The sequence below is a fragment of the Leptodactylus fuscus genome, chromosome 1, assembly GCF_031893055.1.
Source record: "Leptodactylus fuscus isolate aLepFus1 chromosome 1, aLepFus1.hap2, whole genome shotgun sequence".
Classification (NCBI taxonomy): domain Eukaryota; kingdom Metazoa; phylum Chordata; class Amphibia; order Anura; family Leptodactylidae; genus Leptodactylus; species Leptodactylus fuscus.
The window spans coordinates 112,716,405-112,744,378 of record NC_134265.1 but is presented as its reverse complement, the minus strand read 5'-3'; the positions used below and the strand labels follow the sequence as shown (position 1 = coordinate 112,744,378).

Below are 27,974 nucleotides of genomic sequence, written 5' to 3'. Positions count from 1 at the left end.
CTCATTCTGACATCCATTTATGAAATAAAACCAATGAATGTGCCCCCTATTGGTTATTGACCCACATATTATAAAATCTTAGTAACATTTAAGGCTTAAAAACACAACACAGACAGTAAAATTTATCTTTTATTTTTTTTGTAACTATCTTAAAAAAAAATTCCAGTTGCAGTAACAAACATTATTGCTTTGTACTTGCAATACAGCATTGTACTTTTCCCCTGTTCAGAATTAACTCTTCATGTACACTCACACAATCTTTGCAGGAGGAGAGAGATACAGGGCACCAACAATTTGGAATGCAATGTTTTTTTTTATTTCCTGCCCATAGGAATGCACCAACATTTTAAGTGTTTGGAGACACTTGAAATTACCAAGATTTTACACTCCTGCAAATATGGCCCAGATAGATAAATATCCGACTTTGACTTCATCACGTGACTCTATAGCAACATACAGTAGATCAGCAGCAAATTCATTTGCGTTTAGTTATATCCTGCTATTTTGCTAGGCCACTCCTCTGCAATGACAAGACGTGTGGCACGGAAAGAGTTAATCTGGACTGAGGATAATGCTGGGGCTCAGCGTTCTCCTGCACTGAAAACACCCCAGCTTATTCCAGTGGACAGAACTCAGTTGTAGTAAAAAGTTTATAAAAAAAAAAACCTGTCAATCCTTCCAGGTTTTGGGAAAATATTGCTAAGGTACGGACCCAAATTGGCGAAGGAGAAGCCGGGACCAGAGAAGACCTGGAGATGGCAGAACGATCAGTCTGCAATATTTACATATTTTACAGAGAAAAAAAATTCAACCCAGTTCTGAGAAAATTAAAATAATTTCTGTTCTACAAATAGTTTCTCATTTAGCAAAATATACATTTGTCTTGTTCTTGTGCATTGTCCACTCCATGTCATAAAAGCCGAAATTTACATAAAAAATATTTTTTTTTTAGTTAAAAATAAACAAAACACATTCCCAGACAGCCGGACATAAAATTTCATCCCCTCCCCCCCTTCAGCATGTGGTACCAGAGTATCCCTGCGTCCCACCAGAACAAAACGATCTAAAGTCATGAGAAATGTTTTCCTGACATCTATCATGAAAACACAAAACTAACAAAAAGAAGAGAAAAACAAGACAGACAAGAAATAAGAGAGAAAAAAAACAAAATAAATAAAATGTCCTGGGAGAAGGGAAAGTTATGCAGGAGGCACCAGTTACTCCGCTTGAACACAAGGTGGCGTGTGGCCGTCTGACAATCTCAGAGGAGAGGGACAGAGTCACGGACATGAATAGCTTCCAAATTGGAACCTACAAGACAGTATTACAATCTACATTAGTTACTTCTATACCTAGAATTCTTTCTTACTGCTTACATTGTTGCTAAATCTCCCCAATGGTGGCAGAAAAGTTAGATTGTAAGTTCTACTGGATGTATATTAAAAGGAATGTGGCATTAATTTTAATAACACCAAATATTGAAATATATAAGCTGTTTTCTATTCTCTGATTGTAGTGGGTTTATCTATAGAGAGGTTGTCTTGTATTGTAATACTAACTGTACTGTAAATGAGGTGATTGCTGCAAAGAAAACCTCCACAGAATTGGCAAGTGCCATAACATTATTAGGCTTAGCAGTCAGAGTGAAAATTGCGGGGTATAATTCTTTTTATAAATATAGGTAGTGACATGGAAAATAAAACATTTAATGATAAGTTAATATAGACAACATTTTGAGGATGTGAGGCTGCAATTGGGATGGCTTAATAATTTTCTTATAATATCGCACTGTATACATTTTTTTATTGTATGCCTCTGTGTAGGAATATGCAGCACACTGACACTTGCAGGCCTAGCAGCTGCCAATGGAGTTATTTTTCACATCTATCAGGTAAATATGGATCTTCAGATATTTCAGCATATGTGTTGGGAGTTTTCTTGGTACACATACCAAACATCATGTAAAAATGTAATGTGAACAGAGCCTAAGCTCTGATCTGTTCTTGCCTGTTGTATAAAGTACTTGTACTAAACAGAGAATCCGAGGTGGCAGTGTTATATTTCACCCTGTGTGTGGTACTAAATTGTTACAGTCGGTCATGTTGCTCTCACCAGATATGTAATCTACTAAAGTTTTAGAGGGGTGACTAAAGCGTGGAATTGAAATAGCAAAACCTCTCTTCCAAGGTCAGTCAGCTGTGAGTGTGGATTTCAAAGAATGTAGTGGCCCTTGTACATGGAGCAATAATAAGGCCATAATTGGCTTCAGTAAATGTACAAACAGGCACAAACATTGGCTTGTATTTCGGATGGTCGCAGAAACAATTCTAGACTGTCAGCAGCACATCACTCCGTAAGACAGTATGCTGTTGACAAACTGTACAGATAATCTGCTGAATTTAGATGAAGCAAAAGAGAAGGGAATGAACATCTGTTCCAGATCACTGCTGCTGAGCCAGCCTGTGTGAATAGGCCTCTACATTGGTCTAGTAGACCAATGATCTGTATTAGGTCTTACATTAGTTACACAGTGGAAGAACCTTTAACTATATAGAATTACTGACCTCCAATGTGACCGGTGAATTCAGTGGTATCCATTAGTAAAAGCCGTGGCAATCAGAGGACCCTGAAGAAAAATAATGACCTTCTTTAATAAACAAGCAATACTGGCCTAGATGTATACAGACAAAAACTGCGTAGACTGTGCAGAAAGCACATGGACCCCATTATAGTCTATGGGTTCTGTGTGTTTTCACTGCACACCGCTTGCCAATGGATTCGTTAGTCCATTCGGGGGTGGGAAGGGGTCCCCATGTGGACTCCCCGGAACGGATTACCGACACAGATGTGAACCAGGCGTAAGAGGCTAGGAGAACACAATATAAGGCAGTAAATCAATTAATGAGCCAGCAGGAGAATACTACTCAACCTCTCCCTTCTCCATAGAGCTCTATGTAAGAGGCTCAATACAGAGAGGGATATAATGTATATAAGCAGCCAGATTTCAAATGAGGAGTTTCTTATATGTAAAGTTGTTTATAACTCGAAGTATGTTTTAAAGGGATATTCCCATCGTAGCCAGGCATGGCTGTTCCCATTCATCCCATAGAAGTGAATAAATGTGAGCTACAGAAACAGTGTTGTACAGTGAGGTCTGCAAATAAAGGAGTCGTAGAAACAGTGGATTGCTGTGCTACGCTGTTTCTGTAACCCTTATCAGTTCCATGGAAGTTATGGAATAGTGTAATGCAGCCTCCTCGGCTGTTTCTGGAATCCCAGCCACTGCATCCATATGGGATGGGGGGACCCATTACTGAGACAGGGACCTAAAAAGTAATCAGAATTTTATGGCATATTCGGTGGATATGCCTAAAAAGCCACATGGGAATACCCCTTTGAATGAAAGTCCACTTTATATCAACAATATTTCATTTTAAATCTTCAGAAATATTAACTTTAAAAATAATTTGCATTACTTTCTCAGTCTCACTTACCCCAAGGCTGTGTCCAAAGCCAGTGCTTGGTGCGGGGCTTGCTGCACTGATGTAGCTGCTCACTGCAGATTCTTGATTGGCTGCTCCATATAGTTCTGCCATTGGACCTGGGCTGCTAGTTCCCAGAAAACCCCCTGTGCGAGTTGGAGTGGAGCCTTGTTTACAAAGTAAAAAAGTAGATCTTACAGACAGCCCCCTACACTCTGTCCCCAGCTCTGTCCCCTCCACCTGGAAATCTAGACAAATTCAGCAAGTGACCTAGACATGTTTTGTGTCCCCTCCACATATTTACCCATTCGTAATAAGAATTCTCCTGAAAATATTTAAATCAGAGATGCGGTATAGACTGATAGAAGTTCTTTCCATCAGCTTTCAATTTTTTGGCCAAAAGTAAAAATGCAGTGTGTTCTGTACCTTCTGTCTATTTTCTTAACATTGCAATCAATCATGACTGATGCAAACTGAAAGACATCCATTTGTATTAGTGATTCCGATGGTTTTACAGTTCGTTGTTCTGATCCTCTGATGGATTAAAACAATGGACTGTAAAAGTGTAATGTGAAGCTAGCCTAACCAGTCATTTTCTATAATAACACTATTTTTAATGCATTCATAATAGACTGGTTACCTCTCACCACAGCTGCAGCTGCTGCCGCTACTGGTCCATATGCAGTCAATGGAATTGCTGAAAAACACAAGACAGCTACACTTAGAAGACAGCAGGAATGTTGTAGGTAATAAAGATCAGCAAAACTAGAACCAACAGCAAGACACATGATAAGAATTTCTTCTGAAAGACATGCATGGAAGTATGACGCCACCAGACTAATGAATACTGTTAGGGTGCATTCACACTACTGATACGCTGCCTGATTCTGAACGTTAAAACACGTTCAGAATCAGCGCGTATAAAGCAGTTCCCATTCATTTCAAGGGGAGCCAGCTTATGAGCGCTCCCCATTGAAATGAATGGGCTGCTTTTTTCACTACGAGCGCTCCCATTGAAGTGAATGGGAAGTGCTCGCGTGTACGGCTAGCTCTGCTCATTCCGAGCCATACACTCGAGCACTTCCCATTCACTTCAATGGGAGCGCTCGTAGTGAAAAAAACAGCCCATTCATTTCAATGGGGAGCGCTCGTATGCCAGCTCCTATTGAAATGAATGGGAACTGCTTTATACGCCGCTGATTCTGAAGGTGTTTTAACGTTCAGAATCAGTCACGTATCCGTAGTGTGAATGCACCCTTATAGTAGATATTTATGGAACATGCAGCACAATGTACAGAAACAGATCTATACTATGGAGAATTTAGCCACAAACCTTCCCACAAAGAAAACCAAAAGCATAAGGATCTGACGAAAGGGGGAGATAATGTAATAATAAGGTGCAACGATTACATAATATGAGGACAGCCTATATGTTAGAAATCACTGAATTGCTGTATATTTTCCATCCAACTTTGTGGCTAAAAAATCTACAGCAGAAAAGAGTACCAGCCATATGTATGAGATGTAAAGAAGAACTGAAGACTGGACATTTTAGATCCACAGTATGTCAATTTTTTTCTGCAGAAAGTCCACAACTTTGCTACAGATGTTTCCCATTGAATTCAACAGTGTTGAAAAAATCTGCAAGCCAATACTATTGTTGTGGATTTTGCTGTGATGTCTGGCAGATCAGCCACATAATCCACAAGTCCTGGTTAGTTTAAAATAAAAAACACTACAGTCACCTTCCCTGACATTCCTGTGGAAATTCTCTTTTGCCCTGTCGGTCTCTATAGGCTGCAGCCAGTAATAGGCAGCGCAGGTTTTCTTGCTGTGATTACTGGATGCCAGGTTTACAAAGATCAACAGGGAACCAAGGGAGAATTACCATGGGAGGAGAGTAAGGCTAAGGTCCCAAGTTGAGGAAACGCAGCATTTTTGTTGCAGATTTTGCTGTGGTTTTTTTGAGCCAAAGTCAAGAGTGGATTTAACAGAAAGTAAACTCTAAGTGCTTCCTTTATATTCTCCATTCCTTTTCAAGCCACTCCTCAATTTGGCTAAAAAAAAAAAACCCGCAGCAAAATGTGTAACATAGAATGCAGTGTTTCTGCAACATGGGGCCTTAGTCTTAGGCTGAAGCCCCACATTGCAGAAACGCAGCTCTTTTTTTTTTTGCAGATTTTGTTAAATTTTTTTTGTGCCAAAGCCAGAAGTGGATTTAGCAGAAGGTAGAAGTATAAGAACTTCCTAGACATTCCTCATTCCTATTGTAGCCATTCTTGGCTTTGGCTCAAAGAACTGCAACAAAAAAAGCTGTGTTTTGCAGTGTGGGGCCTCAGCCTTAAGGCTAAGGCCCCACAGGACATCCCACAGCAAAAAAGCACTGTGGGAAAAACCGCAGTGTTATCGCGGTTCTTCACGCATTGCTTTAGACAGAAAATTCGCAGAGTTGTCCTCTGCGGACTTTCTGTTTCAATTATACCTACGTGGAAACTGCCGGCGTTGTCATAGGTATGATTGACATGCTGCAATTTCCAATTTGACCACACTGTGGTTTTTCCCCCAAAGTGGACATGGGATTCGCTAGAATCCCATCCACTTTGCCCTCAGTATAAAACGCCACGATGCAAGTCACGGCATTTACGTCCTTTGGAGGCCCAGCCTTAAGTGTTTTTTTTATATCTTTTAGGCTATGGTCCCATATTGTGGAAATGCAGCTTTTTTTTGTTGAAGACTTTATTGCGTTTTTTTGAGCCAAAGTCAGGAGTTGATTGAACAGAAGGTAGAAGTATAAAGCTGAGTTCACTGAGTGTTTTGGACCAGATTTTGACGCCGGAATCTGCTGCAAAAAACACCTCTCGTGGCTAGCCGTGACCCGCTCCAGATTAGGCCCAAATGAATGGGCCTAGTCGGGAGGGAGTGTTGCACCGCGGAATCAGCAGCAAGATAGGGCAGCTCGCCGGCCTCTGTCTTCTTCTGGCACGCCTCCCCGCGATGTCTTCTTCGTTTGGCTTCTTCTGGACTTGAAATTCACGCATGTGCAGACGGCTCTGCGCATGTCTGCGGCCATTTTCTTGTGGCCACTTACACAGTACGCTAGTGTAAGCGGCCACAAGAAAATGGCCAAGGACACGCGCAGTCGGCTCTGCCCAATGGAAGAGTCGACTGCTCATGCGTGAATTTTAAATCCAGAAGAAGATGATGGAAGAAGACATCGCAGGGAGGCATGCCAGAAGAACACAGAGGCCAGCACTGGAGAGTTTTCTCGCAGCACTGGGGACACCCCCCAGTGCTGTGAGAGAACTCATTTACATACCGAATAAAACCGTGACATCTACAGAACAGCAGCGCAGAGAAGACTTCTAAAGGTAGGAGAAGAATAGCCCTTCTTAAGGCTATTCCTACGTTTTAGGGAGAAAAAATGGGACTCAAATGATTGAATCCCTTTAAAAGTACCGCCAAAGCTGAATTTCTAGTACTACCATATTTTTTTTACTGTTCAAACAACAGAATCCTACTAAATAATATAATTATTAACTGAGGACTTATAGTCTGCTCCAGAAATAGAGCACACACAGGAAATGTAGAAAGTCTAATAATTCATAAGACATAATTTTCTGCATGAAATATTTTGCTAACGTGTAAAAGGCGACACCTGAAAATTTGTGCACATGTCCCCAGACATAGAGAAAGGTGACCACTATCGGATGAGAATCTGTTAGGAGCTTCATGCTGCCCCATCAATAGGCAGCATGAAATACTGATACTCTCCCTCAACAGACTAGAGCCAAACAGGCAAGAATCACAGCAGGTTATAGCCGCCACAAACTTGCCGAAGGCTAACTGGCTGCAAACTACCATAGCAGTATTGTGGATGAACCTAAAGAAAAAAAAAAAATCTCACCCACGTGCTGCAACTAAAAAACACAAGCATAATGTGACCTCCACTATGAGCTTTTAAACCTGCGGTGCCAATTATTTCTTGGGGTTCGCCTACGGCTTTCAACCTTTGCAACGCAGTACTGATTCCTGCAGGTTATACCGTACCATATTTTGGGTGTTTTTTCCCATGGCAGATTGCAGAGGAACATGTTGCCAAATTTCCCTGACAGAAATCGCCATCCTTACTGTAAAATTCTGCATTGTTTCAAGGAAAATAAGGTTTAACAAGAAAACAGAAATAGGGTGAAGTGTCCCAGATGTGGTTTTCCCCTCTGACATGGCTGTATGATTCAGTCCCTCATAAGGAGAGATCTGTGAATCAAGCCGAGATGAGCAGGTAGAGACAGTAGGGGAGCCGGCTGGTGGACAGTTCTCCCCATTCTCCACTTGTTTCTAAACTATGTTTTCTCTGAAATGAAAAGTAAAAGAAAAGAAAGTAAGAAAAATTACTCCACATGCCCCCGAAATCTGTAGATGGAAGTCTGAAAAACAACACTAATTCACCCAAACAAGGAAAATACTATTGTGAGTACCTGGAAATTTCATGGAACATCTACAATAAAATATCCTGGACGAGATGATAACTTATCCTGCTAAAAGTGAAGTGCCAGATGCAGTCCACATTAGCCACAGAGCAGGGCTGGCAGCAGCTCACACTCTGCTTATGATGTTCTCCTCATTTGTGAGGTTTAGGAAGTTAATGGGACTGACCTGTTAGTTCTGGGAGGACGGGGGTGCCCGGGAGAGGGGTTCTCTCTACACGAAATTCTAAAACGAAACGTGAAACAGCTTAGGAATGGCTAGAAGCCCAGCCTACAGAGGTGACTGGCAAAGAGTATGGAATAGATGACCAAAACCACCCAGTACCAATGAAAAACCAGAAAATATTAATCATTGCTGACACTCCCAATCCTTGAATGGACATATGAGCTGACAAAAGCAGTCAAGCCTTTACACTAATCTGCCACCATTAGTCCACACAAGTCCTCAGCAGGGAAGCAACATACACAGTAAAGACACAAAGCACTGTATAATGGTACAAGTGACTTACCTGGAAACTGGTAGGTATATCCTGGTGCAATGCCCGTATAGCTGCGACTAGCATAGGTAGCTGCTTGGAAACCAGGATATCCTAAAAAATAAATAAATAAATAAGACAGCCTGATGCTTACAGGGTTATATGTTTTTACAATGGCAAGTAATGAACTACTAATATATGACAGTACAGAGGTAATAGTAGTATTTAGTGATATTAGACATGGTACATATGAATAAAGCATATAACTTCAAAGGAAGCAAGATGACCTAGCTGACCCCAAAATAATTTTCAGCCTCTTAATGCAAACTATACACATATATACTATTAGAAATTATATATTTTTAGTCTGTGCACATTTTTTCTGCAGATATATGATTTTATACAAAGAGTACACACCTCTATACTGACCCTGTGTCTGTCCCGCAATATTCTAGGGCTGATTATTCTTTAATAATTACTTTATGGACTTTATTTGTTATATTAATCGTGACATAGCCAAATGTTAGAAGCTAAATAGAACCGGATTTTAAGCTAGATAAACGTATAATTTACACCACAAACAGAAAAAATGTCTAGTTTTTGAAGTGTAGTAACCACTTGTGACCAGTAGAGGGTTTACCAGTTACACAGTTCAGTCTCCGTCTACAATTACCTAGCATGCCAATTCCCAGCATAAAGGCGTCCATTCCATATGGCATCACTCGAGATCGTCCCCGTACAGAGCCTGTTGGTGACATCACCTCCTTCGGCTGTGCCTTCTTACATTCAACCTACAAATAAGATTGATTACGTATTCACAAGTGAGACAAAATGGAAATATAAGTCTTTGTGTGAACTCTCTATTATATTATGCCTGTATAGCTAAAACAAGTGATGTCCCCAGCTGTCCCAGAATCCTGAATGTTAAGTCTATTTATGTCGACCCTCATTGTTACATGTCATAAACTTTTAAAGGATTTGTGCTTACCATTTTATTGTTGATCTCATGAAAGTGAATCTCGCAGACCTTCTCAACTATGTCTTCCCCTTCAAAGGTCACAAAACCAAATCCTGCAAACGTAACCAGACATTAGACAGACTGTACAGTGCTCATAGAACAGACAGTACTGAATTAGAAGGAAATCTCATTGCGCTTTGATGCAAAACAATAGCCTGTGGTTCCATGCTTCACCGATTCTGAGGTCTCCATTATTGTAAATCGTCAGATCATGGATAACTACCCAAAACAGTTTCAACTTTCTGTTTCTTTTACAGATGAAGACTATTCACACATGGCTGTCATATCATAGTTTTCACGGTCATTTTCACAAGATCACTGCAAGACACCAGAGTTTGTGAAAATGGTGATATAAATGTGATTAGACTGGACTATGTGAATAAGCTCTTAGGATAAGTTCACACAGGATGGTTATGTTGCACATTTTTACCATATTCCATATGCAGACTGTGGTATCAGCACATAAACTAACCTGTGTGCCTGTCAATTTATGCGGCAGACTTTCATCACAGATTTCAACAATTCTCTATGAGCACCGTGATATCACAGGCATACAGCATATGTCCTATGTGAACGTACTCTTATTCCTGAACCTACATTCTTTTGGTCTGCCTGTCTAGGCAGAGGTCTCTCCTGATCCCATTCACACTAGTCTCAGTCTTAGTCATCTCAGTATTTCTAGACATAGAACTCCATAATAGATTCTGTAGATCAAGTAACAGCTGCCTGGAGCAATGGATTTTCATATACAATAATCTAGATTGCTACTTATTTATCATGGCTGTAGAGTCAGAGTTGTGGAGTTGAAGCCAAAACCTATTTTAGGTGGAGTCGGAGTCAGAAAAAGTTATAGACTCTGTCTTCAGATTATTTTTAATTATATTATACATTTATGAATATTGTGAAATGAAATAGATGCCTAGTTTGTTGCGTATTTACTTTCCTAGGAATTCAATCCCTAGCTTCTTTATGAATCGGAGGATCTTTAATGATTCTGTCTGGCCACGGCCAATCCCTAGCTTCTTAATGAATTGGAGGATCTTTACTGATTCTGTCTGGGCACGGCCTGCCAACTCAACAGCACAGATTTTTATACTGTAGTTACTCACATGCTATTGTATTGTATCGTAGGTGACACCTTTTTTTATTTTTGCAATAATACATATAATAATACAATCCGAATAAGGTGAAATCATTTCAATGCCAACAGACTTTATTCACCACATCACCCCTTGGCTATGTTCATACTACCGTCACTACACTCTATCCATCATTGGATGACAGCATCGGACATTACGGTAGTAGAGTAATGGACACACACGGAGCTCCTTTGTCCAATGATTATAATGTAAAAAACACGATGGACGCTATCTTCACTCATGTGTGTTTACTTTTGTATTGGAAAAAAAAGCCCTGCCAGAAAAGTAGAAGATGTGTTTTTTTTACATGTGGGTCAATGCAGTTGGACACCCGATGGAGGGGGCCCATATGCATCTGTCTTTTAATGTCCATTGCCCCCATCCTGATGGATGAGTGTCATGGACATTAAATAACAGTAGTGTGAACCCTCCCTTAGCAGTGCCTAATAGGAAGTAGTGTGAAATTCAGCATGAGCAAGGATGCCAAATCAAAGGGGAATGAACCCTTTTATTGCCATAGACCAGCAGGCATTTAACCAATATAGAAGTGTTATTTGAATACTGTTTATTGATATTATTTATCATAGTATGGTGGGCATTGAACATCTCAATTGTGTGGGCTGTATAAGACTGTCCTATAGATGTTCCTGTATAGATAATTCTAATTTACCAGTTCTCAATTCTACTTGACATTGCAGCCTCACTTTTTCTCTATACACCTAGGATCAATTCTGTGATTTGTGCTCAGTAGCACAAGTATCATACATGATCAGACTTCATTGTGCAGATTGGTTATTGTGACAAGCGCTCAGCATATGGGACCGTGTCAGAACCTCCTGCTGTTAGAAACAATGGCACCATTATACACTTATATAATAGAGACAACTCTCGCTGCATTCAGAGCAATGCCTAGTACTCAGGTCCAGTGCTGAATATTTTATCTTGGAACATTTCATACATTCCTACATCTAAAAGAGGATTTAAAACCTTGCAACTATTTTCTACCTCAACACGAGACATGGCTCACAAGCACAATTCACTAGTCAACTCCAGCTCATGGCAGGTTTTCTAACCCCAGCTTTCTAAACCAATATACAATCCAATTCATGATACACTGATAACAAATCAGAAATAGGATAATGGATCTGAAAGGGCAGGCTATATTTTCCAGTATAGTTTTCAATATTATTCTAAGGGCTGATGTCATTTAACACAGTCCCTTGTTATACAGTATATCTGTAAGCATCTACTTAGAAAATATACAGTAATTGCTAAAAATAATGGGAATCTTTAGTCCTTAGCACATAGCTTCATTTAAATTTTTTTTACAAAAATCAATATAATACCTGTGTGTTGTATTTCTAAGCAAGTGTGGTGTGCACTAAGTCAGATGATGGCATACTAACCTGGGAGTGGGTTCCACAACGATCCACCCAAAGACTCCAGAATGAAAGAAGAGTACACGTCACCACCAATACAACAAATTACTGATGCACAGTTGACTTTGCTCACATTCTTCATACTTATTCATAGTGGTGGTATCGTGGATTCTTCTTTGCTTTATAACATTGTGCCGTTTTCTGGTTATTCTTCTTAGATATGTATGAATATGATGACAAATAGGTGGTACCATCTGTGGGTGTCCCTACATTATCCCTAACAGGGCGAACACTATGTAGTCACCCTCTCCTTTTACAAATGGAATGGTAATACCTAGTTGTCACTTTACTAATAAATATTAAGGAGGAATAACATAGGAATGGCACAATGCAGTGTTATGGCAACAGACAACCCAGAATTGTCTAATGGGGAACAACATATATTAAAACAGACAATATAGGAGATAGGTCCACTTTAAAAATGACCGTTCATGTCCTCTAAGACACAGCATATTATATATCCTTACAAAGCTGTCAGTACGCTGAATTCAGCGACTTCCACATTAGTCTGTAGGTTCCCAAATTCTTGAGATATTAGTGCAGTTAGTTTTGGTTACTGATATCCCTGTACTTGCTGGGAGGCTCAGCATCATCTATGGGTGGGAGGAAATGTCCCCTAACAGAACAGTTGCATAGTCCTGTACTGTGAAGACGGGCACTCCCGACCGCCCAGCATCAACATTGAGCCGTAAGGCATATCGGTAGCTGAAACAAACGACACCAATATCTTAGGAGTCATAGAATCTACAAATAAAACTGAAATCTTTGTAATGATATATAACATGACTTGTCTTAATGGATTTGAAGGTCTCCTTTAAGTAATACAGTGCAGGTCCCACTACAATCCACCCTTCTTGTGATAAGCAGTCGCTGCAGTATTGTTTAAAGAAAACAACCCCTTTAAAGATGCCCATACTCCTTCAAGATCTATCCACAAAATGCTCATTCAGAAAACAACTATTCCACCATACATATGAATGCTATTCCAACTGACTTTTCCATATACATGGACACATGGATCTCAGGGAATAAAGGATCGAAATGACCTAAACACGTAGTACAGGTGGTGTGAACTTCCGAAAATTGATGCTTTTGGATGACTTTTATTTTATATATTGGAGGGTCTTAAGGGGAACCTATCACAATGCACATACTGTCCTATCTGTGAGCATCATGTTATAGAACAGGAAGACTAATATACAGTTCTGTGGGAAGAGATGCTGTATTTTATTCATTTAAATCCCTATATTTTTAGCTATTTCTGTATGTGCAGCCATTCTTTCAATTACTGAACAGCTCCACCCACATGACTACTAAGATTAGAATAAATAATGAAACAGTAGATCTACTGTATCTCTTCCCACAGAACAGTATACCCTTTGCGCCTCTCCTCCTACTCTATGATAAGTGATCTACCATGCTCAACCGCAGAGGTTCCCTTTAAGCAATTAAAAGCAAAGCCTCAAACATGATGGAAACATACTGTAACTACATATCGTTCTTATTTCTTACAAAGATATAGGAAGTATTTTTCTCACTGATTGAAATGGAATTGCCCATTCAGGCCCGCACTATATACTAGTGTTCTTTAATAGCAGGGCCAAAAAGGGGCATAAGAATATCTACAAACCAGGGGGCAATAGATACAAAGCAACCAAAAAGACAGATGTTTTGCTAAATTATCTTTCCTTGTTTTAAGTAGAAAGAAATGATTATCTGCTGTGGTTGTCTTGTAAAACACATTGTGACCCTAAGGAACCCCATGTAAATCATTTGAAATCTTGTTAGTACTTCTTAGGATCTGTAGGAAAAAGTCTAATTATCATGGACCCTACCTTTAAATTTCACCAGGCACAAGGCACTTGCACCAGACATCGGTATACTGACAATCTAATATAGGTCCAATATCTATTGCAGAGAGTATTGTAGAGTGCCATGGACTATAAATGCCACAGCAATTTGCCCTTGCAATGTGCCAATCCATTCAAACAGGGAATACAGAACTCTATTCTCAGGAATGGTGGGGTCCCCTGCTGATCAGCAAGTTATCACTTATCACGTGGATAGGTCATAACTTGCCTTAAAGGCCTAACTTCTTTCAATCTGATTTTACCTTTTCTGAATTTGTTTTAGTTTTGTTTTTTAAAGAAGCAACCCAGTGCAAACTTTCTTCCCTCAAAGCCTTAGAAACAGGTCTGATATTTATAATAGTCTGAAAAAAACGGGACATTGTCAGCCTAAAGATAGTCCATAGGCATTATTCACACCACCATGAAAAACAATGAGAGTGAATGGAACATCTGAGTTACATTGGTTGGATCAGTGGGTTGGGTCAAAAATAAAAGACCAATGCAAATAAAAACAGATGCAAAACTGATGACGCTCAGCCATCAAAAACAGAATGGATGCAAAGCGACTGCCAAGAACGGCAGTCAGCTTGGCTGAGCATGCATGTGCTCTAGGAGGGAGAGGAGAATAAGCCATTGGACTTAGATGAATTAGCCGAGGATTTGTAAGGTTTCCAGGCATCTGTTTTATTAAACTGTATTCCCCATAATATACCAATTCTGTGGCATCTTCTTTTACAGCTTTACCTTGCGCTGTTCCTCTGTTATGCCTCCTAGAAAGTTATTAATATGATTTATGAACTGACAACTGAGTGTTACCATTTTCCTTGTCAAGGTGTATGTCTCATATTGTCATAAGTGAAAGGGCAGTGCAGACTTTACAGAGACACTCCCAAATCTGTAACACCCAGTTGTCAATTCATTCATGATTTTCTAGGAGGATTAACAGAGGGACATCCTTTCCTATTACTCTGCACCACTGTTGTTTTAAGGAGGATACAATAATTTACTAAAACAGACATGTCTAGAGAGGTGACAGATCCTTCTGAAACACTACAGGCGCAGCTTCTGGTACTCCAGAATCTAATACCTGGGGAAAGCTGGTAAACACGCTTCCCTATTGTAAACATCTATAAGCAGTAATAGGAAATATGGACAAGGGCTGGCTCAGTTAAACAAATCCTTTAAGATGCTAGTACATGTTACTCTATCACAGTCAGTTCTGGGCAAGTGTCCGATATCACAGGATGTGTGAGCTCACAAGTACAGATAGTGAAGCTTTGAATCTGAACGGGTCATTATTGAACAGGATGGAAAATGTGGTAAACACATGATATCCAAGAGTTTTTTACTGATCCGGGTGCTTTCATTATATTACAGTGAAACTAGACCATATACTATGAGAAATGTAATATAAAGCTGACTTATAGTACTAGAACCAGTGACTGACTTGACTGAATCAGTCATGTGACATGTGTATAACTAGATATATAGTATATGTCTGCACTTCAGTGTGTATATATATATATATATATATATATATATATTTGTGTGCGTGTATGTTACTGTATATGCGTCTACTCTATTTCATTGTTTTGAGTCTTTTATCATCAAAAACGGGAATTTATCTCAGTAAAGACATGGGAAAACATTCCCAAAACTTTCATTTATAAATGGTTTCTCTTGTTTTCTCTTCTGGGATCTGATCCCAATTTTAATGAGAAAAAAAAGCAGACGAGAGAACATATACTTGTGACGCTAGTGGGGTCTGAGCTCAATGAAGAAACTAAAAGATAATGTGATTTGTAAACCATTTTTAAGGAGCAGTTTTGGACTGACCTTGATACAAATAATAGACATAAAATATATGTTAGACATAAAATCTGTTTATACCTATAGATTACAAGGACATGATTTTACCCTATCTGAATATGTGTATGGCCAAACAATAGCTGCATAAGTACCCCTAATTCTTCGCTTGCCCTAAGGGATACATGTAAATGTGATGTCTGCCTGATGACCTTATCATGTGACTGATCAGATAAAGACGTATAATCTTCCTACAGCACCGCCATATGCAAGCGCACCCAGAAAATCAGAGCAATGACTCGGCATCAGGAGAGAATGTAGGCAGCAGAAAGAGGATGGACAGGTATTCAGAGTCAGGAAGGGAGAGAACAATGAAGCTGTGTCCAGCTCAGCACGGACCACATGCTGAACACTCATCCCCAGGAACTTTACCATTTTTATACACACACAAGCCTCTGCAAAGAGGATTATCACATCACAAGAAGCAGATCTGGGTAGACACATTTCTGTTACATGTCTAAAGCCCAGCAAGGAGACTTACCTCTGTGCCTGTTTGTTGTTTTATCAAACATTAACATAGCGTCATCAACCTGTACGAGAGAATGGGGACAGGGGGGAATCAGTCCCATGTAAACGTATTACAAGATATGAGTGAAAAAGTTAAGGGCATAAATCTTAATAAATGGTTACATTTCAGTAGATTGGAAATGACACAGGTGGATCACGTAGAGGAAGCATGCAGGAAAAGGGGGGCATTGAAACTCTGCATTGTGTGAAGAATAGGGGGCGAGGAGGCCTACAGTGAAGGGCAGGGAGCAGGCACAAGAAAAGAAGGAGAAGGAGGCCACACAGGGACTTCAGAATGAGGGGGAACACAGAGAAAAGAAAGGCATGAGGTACACAAGAAGCTAAGGGGAGCAAATGGAAGCTGCGAGAAAGCCAGCCGTTACGGGATTGTGTGTGTCCTGCTAGTTCCAGGCTCTAAGATCTATGAGATATTTATTTACTCATCAGGTCAAACAGTTTCTTGCCTTTCAAAGAAAACCGTTTGGTTCCCTGGAGAATCAGAGGCTCTGGGAGCCCTGTCCTGTTACTATGACTGCAGCTTAGTATGTCCTGAGCCGCAGGGGAGAGGGAAAGAGGCAAAAGCTTTTGTGTGCAACTGAAAAGATGGGGGGAGGGGGGAGGGCCCCACCAGATATCAGGGGGAGAGGGAGTATGAGATGCAAGGAAAGACAGAGATGTAGCAAGAAGAAACAAAGACAAAAGTAGACAAGAAAAATAAAAGTAACAAGAATTAAACTAGATACAATACAAAAATACAAGGTTACACTTTAAAGCCATGCATGCAGCGTTGCACTTTTCTTCTATAAACAGAGTATCTGGACAGGTGAAATGTCAATTTGGAGTCTATAAATATCTGCTGTTATAAATTGTGTTCCTGTCATATGTGTGTAATGTACATTCACCTCCCCCCACCCCCACTACACTGTAGTAGATAATCTGCAGCCGATGGGAGAGAAATCCGAGTCATCCAGTGATCTCTCCAACCTCCTAATTAAATGGGGATCTAATCGCCTTATAACAAGGCTTGTTCGTCAGTATCGGTGAGGGGTTTATAATGGGGGGAGGGCCATCCTCAGGTGTCATGGACAGAGAAGGGAAGCCATACTTTGTAATAATCTGATTATCACTGCAGAATTGCAACTTTTCATATGCCTGTTGTATTTAGCAATTCTTCTCAACAAAAAGGAAACAAGGAAATGTGTACTGCTTTATTCACTTAATCCCCAAATCTACAGGCTTCTTTTGAAATCTCCCCACGTGCTGACCAGCGACTTACTGACGCGGATGAGAATGCTTTCCCAGCTGTCATAGAGACCACAGGCCTCCATTAACATCATGCTCCATCATGATGATGGATATTCGGCTAATTACCAAACATCTCCATCAATAATATCTGCCCAAAACTTTATCATGACATAACCATTGCTGCCCCTCCCTACCATACACACTCACCTTTCCAAATTGCTCAAAATATTGTTTTACATCCTCAACAGTCGTATTCACAGACAGTCCGCCCACAAAAATCTTCTTTGTCCGTGTCACCATCTGTAACAATTAAGAGTAGTTAGGTGACGTGTGCGGACAAAAGACTGACCAGGGGACACAAGGCAGAAGTGAACACGGGTGCTGCTTCTGTGTATCATGGCAGAGGTTATACTTTTTCTTGCCCCCAAGAAGGCTGTTTATGTGGGGTGTAGAAAAGTAGTCTAGTTCTTATGAAAACCTCAGCCTGTGCTATGGGAAAGCAGAGTGAAATGAATCCCGTAAGGCACTTGCCAGACTATATAAAGACATACATCACATAAAACCATCAGACAAAAACAATCACAGCAACTAATAAAATGAGCCTTGTTTGAGGGTCTCCCAGCTGCCCCTAATTACCCTGGCGCTAAGCTTCCTGGCTCTGACACCAAGATGCCGTCTGTCAACAAACTACTTAAGGGAATTAACCCAGTTCTGCCGGTGTTTGCAGGACCCAATTCTGATCCACCTGCTAGTTATTGGACATAAGCCGATTTCCTTCCAATAGTTACATCTCCCTTCTAGCCCTCTCCCCTGCTGCTTTAACTGATTGTGCCCAACTATCTCCACCACTGTGCTTCCAGGAATTCTGAAAGAAACTCATTTACTTGCATTAACAATATCTGACTATTGAAACCCACATACTGATGATCCTAAACTTACCTTGGGCTGAGCTCTACGTGGAAAAGCTACTTTTGGGTCAATCTGAAAAGAAAAATAAGTAAATGTTAAACTTTTGGACAACTGTAGAACTACAGAGAACAAAAGCTACTGAGACGTAATATATATAAAAGTATCTAATACCTAGACAACCGTACAATAAGACACAAAGACATAAAAATCTGCTGAGTGATACAAAAAGAATTGTAAACCATTGGCTAGTGACCATTTAAAAAAAATAAAAAATAAAGTAAAGGGGGTCCTCAAAGACATCAGATTCTCAGTCAATCCTAGTAAAACTGTCGGGATATGCTGAGAAGTATATACAATCTCGGACCACCTTAATACAGATATTGCGGAAAGCAAACTAATCCTCAGCCATACTATGCAAGCATACACCTATACACCTGCCAGTGACATAAAAAGTAATGCTGCAAAAGGTATACGTGTGTCTGAATAGCCAGGCCAGGAAAATGCTGTGCAAATAGAAAGACAGAAGTCTAGAATTTGATACCTGACGCACAGATTAACACAACATACGTTATGAATCATGAATCACTGTTATTATTGCGGTATTATATGTTTGATATACAAAATTTACTAGAGCCTCCCAGTCCAAATAAGGATCACGCTATATACAGCACGTCAGAACAATTCAGAATGACGCAGACTTAAGTACAAGACCAAGTATAACAAACAACCAGATTAATTTTTTATTATTATTATTATGTTATTTAACATGTGGTTCACATGCCTTTTTTTAACTCAATGTGAACACGGAGGGGGGAATGCTGGCTATTCAATATAATGGAACTGCATTATAATATAAATAAATAAAAAACAAACATAAAAACACAATACAACTATCAATCAAAACAATATAGAAATATTATTTTAAAAAACTACTTTTTAAAGTCACCAATAATTTGCTGTTCGGTTACGAATAAAGCAAGAAAACGAAACACGTCGTAAGGCCTACAAAAAAAATATATAAAAATGCTACTAACATAAACTTTGTAATATTCAAGCATAGTAGCAAGTAATATAGTTAAAGGGCTATTACCATCTCAGACATACTGTAGCATATATACGACTGTGAAGGAATAACCCTGGATACAAACGTTTGCAATAGTTTTCCGTAAATAACAAAGTGGTTATTTTCTTTTTTTATAATAATCGTACAAGGTTTAGTGGTTTTTTTTATTATTAATCACTAAGACCACACCATATATAATGCTCAAGTCTATATCTTTTTATGTAAGGTAGAAAATAACTTAAAAGCAAAAGATTCCTCAAAATGAATTACAAGGGGCTCATCATATGGATACACGACATGGGTCTGTTGTAAAATATATGCGCCTTAGGAAAGATGTCTTGTACACATCCTATATCAACGTAGTGACACCCAGGTTGCCATGGTTACTGTAAACAGTCACTCCAGGAGCGCTGCTCAGTTCATAATACTTTAACTGCAGAGGAGATAAACTCATACAGAAAGCTGGTGTCTTGCGGCTTTCATGTCAAGCCATTGTACTTGCTTGGCCAGAGTAAATTTATTGGTCAGTATAGTAATAATTACAATGCAGATGGCGATGGTTTTCTGGTTGTAAACTCATCCAGGCAGCCCCATCTAAATATGATTATTGCTACCAGGACAGCAGGTCTGCAGGGACGGTGGAGGCTTAACAGGGGTCAGATTTGGCAAAGTGTCTGCAGCCCTCGCCGACTAGTCATGAACTGGGGAATGTTTGTGCTTCTGGGCATCAAGGGAGAGAAATCAAAACAGGAGATAGAATATCCCAACAATACCCCTTTGTCATGACATTCCTCTGTGCTATGTCAGCAAAGGCCAGGAAGATGCTATTAACTGAGAAAGCTGCAGCTCAGAGCAGGAGGGAATGCACCAACTTCACATCACTAAACACAAGTCACTATTGTTACAGGTAAATGGCACAGACACCTGTAGCATTCAGTAGCAGAAGAAGAGACAGGAAGAGTACAGACAGACAGAGACGGCATTAGAGGGCATTCTGAACTTAAAAACGACTTCATTCCCACATGGGTCCTGTTACATGCACATAGAAGGTAATGATCTACATGCAGCTTGAAAAACATAAAAAGTACAATTCACCAAAGCAGCAGCCTCCGGATTACTCCCATCTACCAATATCATCTCCGGAGATAATTATGCCAGAGTCGGCCATATTATATACACTCAACACTGAAAGAGTTGTGTACAGGTGTGCAGATACACATGTATACAAGGTAAGAGTACCTAGAACTAGTTCTACTAAACACATGTTCTACTATTATTAATATTATCTATTGTAATTCATTAAAGTGTATATTCTTTTTACACTACAAATAAAAATAACAATTCCTTAAACAGTTTTATCATTTAGAGTATGGTGACAGTGTGGGAAAGGGGTGCAGAAGGTTATTGCTTGTTCCTGATAAAACTGTTGGTACTGTTCTGAAATCCTATAAAGTCCTGAAAACCTACAACACATGAAAAAGCGTAATAATAGAATCTGATGAGTAAGGGTGCACTCACACGGAGAGAAATGGTGCGGAATCCGCATGGATTTGCGCCATAATCCGTACAGAATCCGTGCAATTTCCCTCAGTGTGAATGCACCCTAAGACATGCACGATGTATGGAGTCATATTCATAGGTTTAGTCAATTGACTAATAGCAGACATATATCTAATTAATAAAATGTACACAACCTCAAAAATTAATATAATAGAAAAAAACTTAATATACCTCATACAACCATGCAAAATATCCACGGCCTATCAAACCCCAATTTAATTCACAATGAAAACTTTTACATCACAGTCTATTTTACCGCCTCATTGAAAACAACCTCCCCCAATTTTGATAACAGAAATCTTTCCGGTTCCAACCAAGCCCTCTACTCCTCCAACCGCAGCTAAATTATAAAGTGTCCACATTTGCATCTCTTCTGTTTCCAACTGCTCTTTGTATGAAACACACACTTGTCCCCTCCCAGGTAACAAAAGAAACTTCCCATCCAAGAAGATGGGGACAGCAGCATGAGCTGCACTACTCCCCCTCCCCCTGAGTCTGCAGAGACACAGTCCCCAGAGCCGCACAGCAATGGCTGATAAACAAGAGCCCACCGACTGGGACTTGCTGCAATAAACTGAATGGAAAGTGCCAGGGAGTCAGCAGAATGGCTGCACAAGTTATGTATTCCAAATAATCATCCATCAATAGCAAGATGAAAAAGAAGTAAAAAAATGTTATCTTTGAAGCTGGCCTATTTACAACAATGTATCTGGGTATGTAGCATATATAAGAACAATGAGACCTGTGATTTGTTTTATTTATTTTTTTTAACATACAATCAAAGGTGACACCTTTTCTAGTGATATCACTAGAATACATTCTTTGTATAGTGCACAATATGAGAAATAATAAAGTCTTGTATACAGGAAAGTGTAACGCACATACTGATATTAACAGGAGCCTGCTGATCCCTGTGCACAGATTTCTACCTGTTGTAAATCCTCCAGGGAGAAGTGATAATGATAATGACAACCTGACGAAAGCTCCTCCCGCTACCTGAAATGTTCTGTAAAGATTGCATGGTGAAATTCTCTCCTTCCCTGAGTCGTAGTGGATTCAATTCTAATCTTGCTCACCTCAAGCAACTATGTTTATGAACCTGCCACCTAGCTTTAATGTGTAATTGTATAAATTAATTCAATCTAAAATTTACCAGTAATGTAATTTTTGATGTTGCTCACTAATCATCCTTTGATTATATACCAATAAATAAATACGTCTTTTGTGTTACATCTGGTAATCGCTCCTGACACGTCTGCTGTACCACAGATGATGCTTGGAAATATTGCTAGGTGTCTTGGGAGTTGCAGTGTGCACGTAAGCCAGTCTATTTATATGGTAAGATAAAACCTTCTTCATCAAATAAAGCAATCTTGAATAAAACATATAGCCATCAATGTCATTGATGTAGTCTAGATCTACAGCTGCTCATAGTATAAAAATAGGTAAAAACAGCACGACAACATTGCAGTAAAGTACTACTGATAACTAAAGATTTATAATAAACAATTGATTTCATTTCAGAGAAAATGTCAAAGAATCATAAAGCAAACACACAAACATATACATCTTAGAAGGAAAAAAATGATAGAATAAATAACTAAAAAGCTAAGAGACATTAATGGATATGTGACAGGAAAGCAGTTGTACAAACTGACGACCTTCTAAGATCTGGTTTCCAGTACTGAACACAGCAGTCTAACTAGGTTCTTTTTAGTGATCTAGTATGTGGCATCACTAATGGGAATGACACAACCTATACAACACGGTATCATACCTGCTTTCCCCCACATGCTGTCTAAATTGCTTGCCTGCTAAACAAAAAAGATACTTTACTTTTCACACAAATGACCAGTAAGTCTGTACTATCTGCAGCAGTTGACGCCACCGCGCCACTAATGCTGGAGATCACCTATGAACTTTGCACTGGCTGTAATTCACCTACAGTCTGTGCAAAGTGTCCACCATTGTTTGGACCCAAACATCTCAATAATCACTTTGGGAATAATGGGTAGTGGACCGTAGGCCTTCAGAGATTACTCACTCTAACATTGTGAAATATTTTCCACAACTCCCAACACCATCTTTTATACAACAAATATAATTGTAATGACAAACACTACAACAATGTTATGTACTAAGTCAAATGCAAATAACACATATTATTCCACACGGTCTCCATATAACGTCTTACAGACTTTCAGTACTAAATGAAGAAGTGGTTTCCATACCGTCTTTGAGTCCAGTTCATGTCTAGATTGAGCAAGGACTTTGTCTACGCCGGCCTGGTCCATAAAAGTAACGAATCCAAAACCCCTAATGAAGAGCAAAGTGTGGGAGAATGAGACCAGTGACCTGCGTATACTTTAGAGACAGCACACCATATCCTTAGTCATTCCGAACCTCACCTGGATCTCTTGGTTAATGGATCTCTCATGACAAGACACTCCTTCACGTCCCCGAATTGACTGAAATACTCTCGCAGGCCCTCTAGAAACACAAGAGCAGCCTATCACAACCAAGCGAGGCAGACGGATCCCAGAATGCAACAGAAAATCCAATCACATCGTGTCCAAGCAAAGGGAGAGGGAGAGGACGCGATGGAGGGAGGGTGCACATATGAGGGAGAAAGAAAGAAAAGGGTGGAGAACACAAGGAAGAAAAAAGGGGTGAAAAAGTACAGGGGTGCTAACAATCCAGAACCCGCACATTCTGCCCACCCCACTCTCAGGATACACTACGTGCAATGATCCACTCACCTTGTGTAGTCTGCCAGCTCAGTCCCCCGATGAACATTTTGCTGGAAGGACAAAAAGGAACACGAAAAAAGCGTCAGGAAAGACAAACAAAAGGCAAACGCCAAGTCATAACTTATTTGCATGAATATGTATATAACGCAACATGAACGGCAGCAGAGACGTCTCGCCAGATGTAGAAATGGCAGGACACTGCAAAAATATCTGAATGAAGAATATTATTAAAAAAAAACAAAAAACCTGGGACAAGAGCTGCGGATAAAAAGAGCGGGCCTCAGAGCCACTGCTGTGCCAACCGGCTGAATATACCATTCCATAATATTTATCTATACTAGTGTGAATAACGTTGTAACAAAGGCACCACATACATATATAAAAAGCACAATAGAAGAAGAAGTAGCAAAGTAAACCATCCAAAGTTAGAAATCGGGGGCATTACATAAAAGTACTTCAATCCCTACAGTCCTCTGTAAACGATTCCTAAATGGTTCAATGGACATCACCTGACTAAGATACTCTATATTTATATACACACTAGAATACACATAATAAACATACATAATATAATAATATATAGATATTACACACACATCTTAAGACTACAGAGATGGTCGTAGTTACAATTGTTGTGAGTTGTGAGACCAGAAGAGAACTTCAGGGGCGATATTAACACCCCCAGGGGGGCGACGATGAGATTTTGCACATTTTTCTGAACTTTGTGAATTTGCAGAAGAGATGACTTAGCAGGTAGTAAACCATACTCTATAGGAGCAGACGTATAGGTTAAGGTATGGCCAAGAAAGCGAAGGTGGGCATAGGATGAGTGATGCCCAGAGTTACAGGGGCTCAGGGCACAGGTCAGTGATGTGGAAAGAGGTGAGGAAATATAGTGCTGAGCAGATGGCACACACAAGAGAGGACATGCCAGGCTGAGGGTGCAATAATCAAAGTGCCACTTAAACTTTGACTGAACAAGAGACTCCAGAGACCTGGCAGCCATAGTCACAAGTGCTGCACTGTACATCACTCCTCCTGCATCCCCATAGGGTGGCAACAAAGCTGCCCCTGAGAACTACTACTACTATCATCGCTGTGGCCTCTTCTGCCTCACGTCCCTGACCCCGCACACAAGGTCCCTATGTACCCAGGTACCTCCTCACGCAGGATGCCCTCCTGCGGCCACCACAGCACTGAGCACAGTGGGGAGACCCCGGCACCTGAGAAGAGCTCTGCCCCTTACCAAGGATCGTGCGCAGAGTCCGGGGGCGACAGTCCGGGCTGGGGCGCTTCTGTCTCCATTCGGTCTCTGGCGGCTCCTGAGAACGGAGGCAGCTCCCGGGACAAGAGGATGGAAGGGGGCGTGGTGGCCCCGCCCACCAGCACCCCGCCACACCTCCTTTGGGACAGAACCTAGCGGTTTATCCCGAAAAGGAAACGCCTCCCCGCTCTCAGACCCCGCCCTCACTGTGGCGTTACGTCACGCCCCCTGTCCTGGAGCCCTCCCTGACACCTGCCCCCACCCCCCCACTGAGCCAGCTTGCCACTGACTGTCCCTAAAGCCACTGCAAATGTGGTGGGGGTGGGGATGACATTCCACCCGGACTACATATAAAGAATTAACTATGAATCACAAGCTCTATAAAAAGTGGTTTCCAGTAACCTGTCACCATGTAGTGCCCAGCTGTGCTGGTGATGACCTAGGACTGGCATCATCAGTGTGTGAGACTAGATCATGCCACATGCAGCCCTGTAAGGATAGCTTGTCTCCATGTGCTCACCCTTTACAATACACATCATCATCATCTTCAGTCTAGTTTGAGAAGTTTCCACAGTCCTGCCTGTCAGTCCATTGTCCTGGCAGAGGCACAGCCTGGGCATCAGATCAGCATCAATGTACAGTGATGGAGATGTATATAGTATAAGTATAATATAGGAGGAGGATGTGCCAGTCAGACATCTATACATCAGATAGGTGCAGGATGACTGAGGAGAAACTAAAGTCTGGACCACAACTACAGCTCCAGCTATGGAGTCCAGCTCTTGTATGGTCACGTATAAAGCTGGCCATACACATTAGACTTTAGACTGCCATTACTCGTCTGACATGAACTGTGGTTGATGGTTTGTATGGTCAACTGTCCAAAACGCAGGAACAAGCATGGACCTTCCAACCAACGTTCAATTATCCCTTGAACACTTGGAAAATGAAAAGATGAAAGTCTTTAGTCCTAATGAAATGCTAGAAACAGAAAATGACAGACACGTTATGGTGTGTTAATAATACAAACACATGCCAACAATACAAATATCTCCCACAGGTCTGGTCAAGGGAAACTCAACTGGTGGACTGCAGTCTGAACGTGGACTACGGCTGCCAACAGCCGGGAGAAACATTCTGACCGCTGTCCCCCAAGCCCTGATCCCCTATAATAATGGCAGTTGGGATCAGTAATCATCTCTGCTGCCTTCACAAGTGAATGTTCTTGCACAGGCAGCAGGGACGATTGCCGATCCCTGCTGCTGCTAGTCTAAGGCCCGGTTCACATCTGCGTTCGGTATTCCATTCGGGGAGTCTGCTTGGGGACCCCCCGAATGGAAACCTATACACATTAAGGACCACATAGACTATAATGGGTCGCATTTCTCGCTGCATTTTTCATGCAGAGAGGGAAATGGCATCCCTGTACAGACATTGGACGCAGATGTGAACTGAGCCTAAGTTGCCCCCGCACAGTAAAATGCCATGTTAGTCACCCCCACACACAGTAAAATGCCACATTAGTTGCCCCACACACAGTAAAATGCCACATCAGTTGCCCCACACACAGTATAATGCCACATTAGTTGCCCCCCACACACAGTATAATGCCACATTAGTTGCCACACACACACAGTATAATGCCACTAGTTAGTGACATTGATCCATCTACTCCATTTGACTATTAGGGAAGGTTACATTAGCATTAAATATTTTTTCTAGATTTTTTGGGGTAAACCTGGGAGGCGATTTTTTCTCTGTAAAAAATAACAGATGTTCAGCTCTGACTTTTACATGATTCCAGAACCTGGTCAATGGACCTTTACTAAAAGTAGTTGAGTACCTGGTCTAGCCCATGCACAACAGATCCTGCCAGGAAAAATCGAACACAACACAAAGATTTTGGTTCTGACCAAACTGTCGCAGGTTTACAGTATGTCCGACTTGCCAAAAGCAGACAGTCCAAAATCTTCCACTACAGCAGTCTAAAATCTAATATGTATGGCCAGCTTAAGACTTCTTGCCCCAATGTAAATATAAAGTCCTGATAATTCATTTGAATAAACCCACATCAAAGATTATTACAAAAAAAAAATCGCCAGCAGTCACTTACGTGATTCACTACATTTGTGTGGTAGGAATATGTTCTCAGTGGCCAAGAGCAGCTCAGTCACTTAGCAAGCAACATGGTAGTTATTTTTTTACCTTTACCATATCAAGAAATTAGTTTTAATTTATATAATGATCAGACATGACCCCTAAAATCATCCATATGGCCTTGGCCTTATTAGGACAACTGACTGAGCTGCACATTTTCACAGTGGGATTTATCACTAGGACGGGAACAGGGTTTACCGGGGAGAATATTTTCCTTTTTCGCGAAATAAAAGTCTCATATATCCCAGAATGGAGACTTTTCTAAAGTTTACAAATTACACTTATAACAATGGCAATGAATACTAGGGGAAAAGACTGTTTTGCTCATTTACTGTACACACAATGTGAATAGTCCTGCTGTGTATTGTATGGGCGGCAGACACAATAGGTTTACCTCCTACCCAAAAAAACAGATAAGACGATTAGTGATAACTATTGATGATGGAAGAGAATATAGAAAACTGAATGAGCCTTCAGTACTTTACTGGGACATCATAATGTATGAATGTGACACCATTATAATTATTTTCTTCATATACTGTGATGTCACAGTGTACATAGCTCTCTTTTTGTGTGTATTATTCTTGTGCTATGATGTCATAATGCCATTACCCCTGTACTCTGACATCACTGTGTGCATTACCCCTGTACTGTGACATCACTGTGTGTTACCCCTGTACTGTGACATCACTGTGTGCATTAACCCTGTACTGTGACATCACTGTGTGCATTACCCCTGTACTGTGACATCACTGTGTGCATTAC

At 40.5% G+C, this 27,974-nt stretch overlaps 1 protein-coding gene across 6 annotated transcripts; it reads right to left on the bottom strand.

The window, feature by feature from the left end:
• Positions 1 to 111: 111 nt before the first annotated feature.
• On the bottom strand, positions 112 to 25,185 carry MSI1 (musashi RNA binding protein 1). 6 transcript variants are annotated; one of them, XM_075276501.1, is made up of 15 exons: positions 25,035 to 25,185; positions 23,798 to 23,838; positions 23,447 to 23,528; positions 23,270 to 23,354; positions 18,446 to 18,487; positions 17,714 to 17,806; positions 16,236 to 16,284; positions 9,431 to 9,513; positions 9,116 to 9,233; positions 8,476 to 8,556; positions 8,136 to 8,192; positions 4,123 to 4,179; positions 3,495 to 3,649; positions 2,565 to 2,626; positions 112 to 1,311 (listed from the first exon to the last, which is right to left on the bottom strand). In XM_075276501.1, exons 1-14 carry the CDS (start codon positions 25,091 to 25,093, stop codon positions 2,585 to 2,587), a joined length of 1,044 nt encoding a protein of 347 aa, XP_075132602.1. In that variant the 5' UTR covers positions 25,094 to 25,185; the 3' UTR covers positions 112 to 1,311; positions 2,565 to 2,584. The 6 variants fall into 6 exon arrangements, with proteins under 6 accessions (XP_075132602.1, XP_075132609.1, XP_075132610.1 ...); XM_075276508.1 differs by having other exon boundaries at positions 3,495 to 3,628; XM_075276509.1 differs by lacking the exon at positions 8,136 to 8,192 and having other exon boundaries at positions 25,035 to 25,184.
• Between the last annotated feature and the right edge of the window lie 2,789 nt (positions 25,186 to 27,974).

Coding starts and splice junctions, on each gene's coding strand:
- MSI1 (XM_075276501.1), bottom strand. CDS start 25,093: ATGGAGACAGAAGCGCCCCAGCCCGGACTGTCGCCCCCGGACTCTGCG. Junction 23,839..25,034: donor GACTCTGCGCACGATCCTTG/GTAAGGGGCAGA, acceptor TTGTCCTTCCAG/CAAAATGTTCATCGGGGGAC. Junction 16,285..17,713: donor ATTTTGAGCAATTTGGAAAG/GTGAGTGTGTAT, acceptor TCTCTCGTACAG/GTTGATGACGCTATGTTAAT.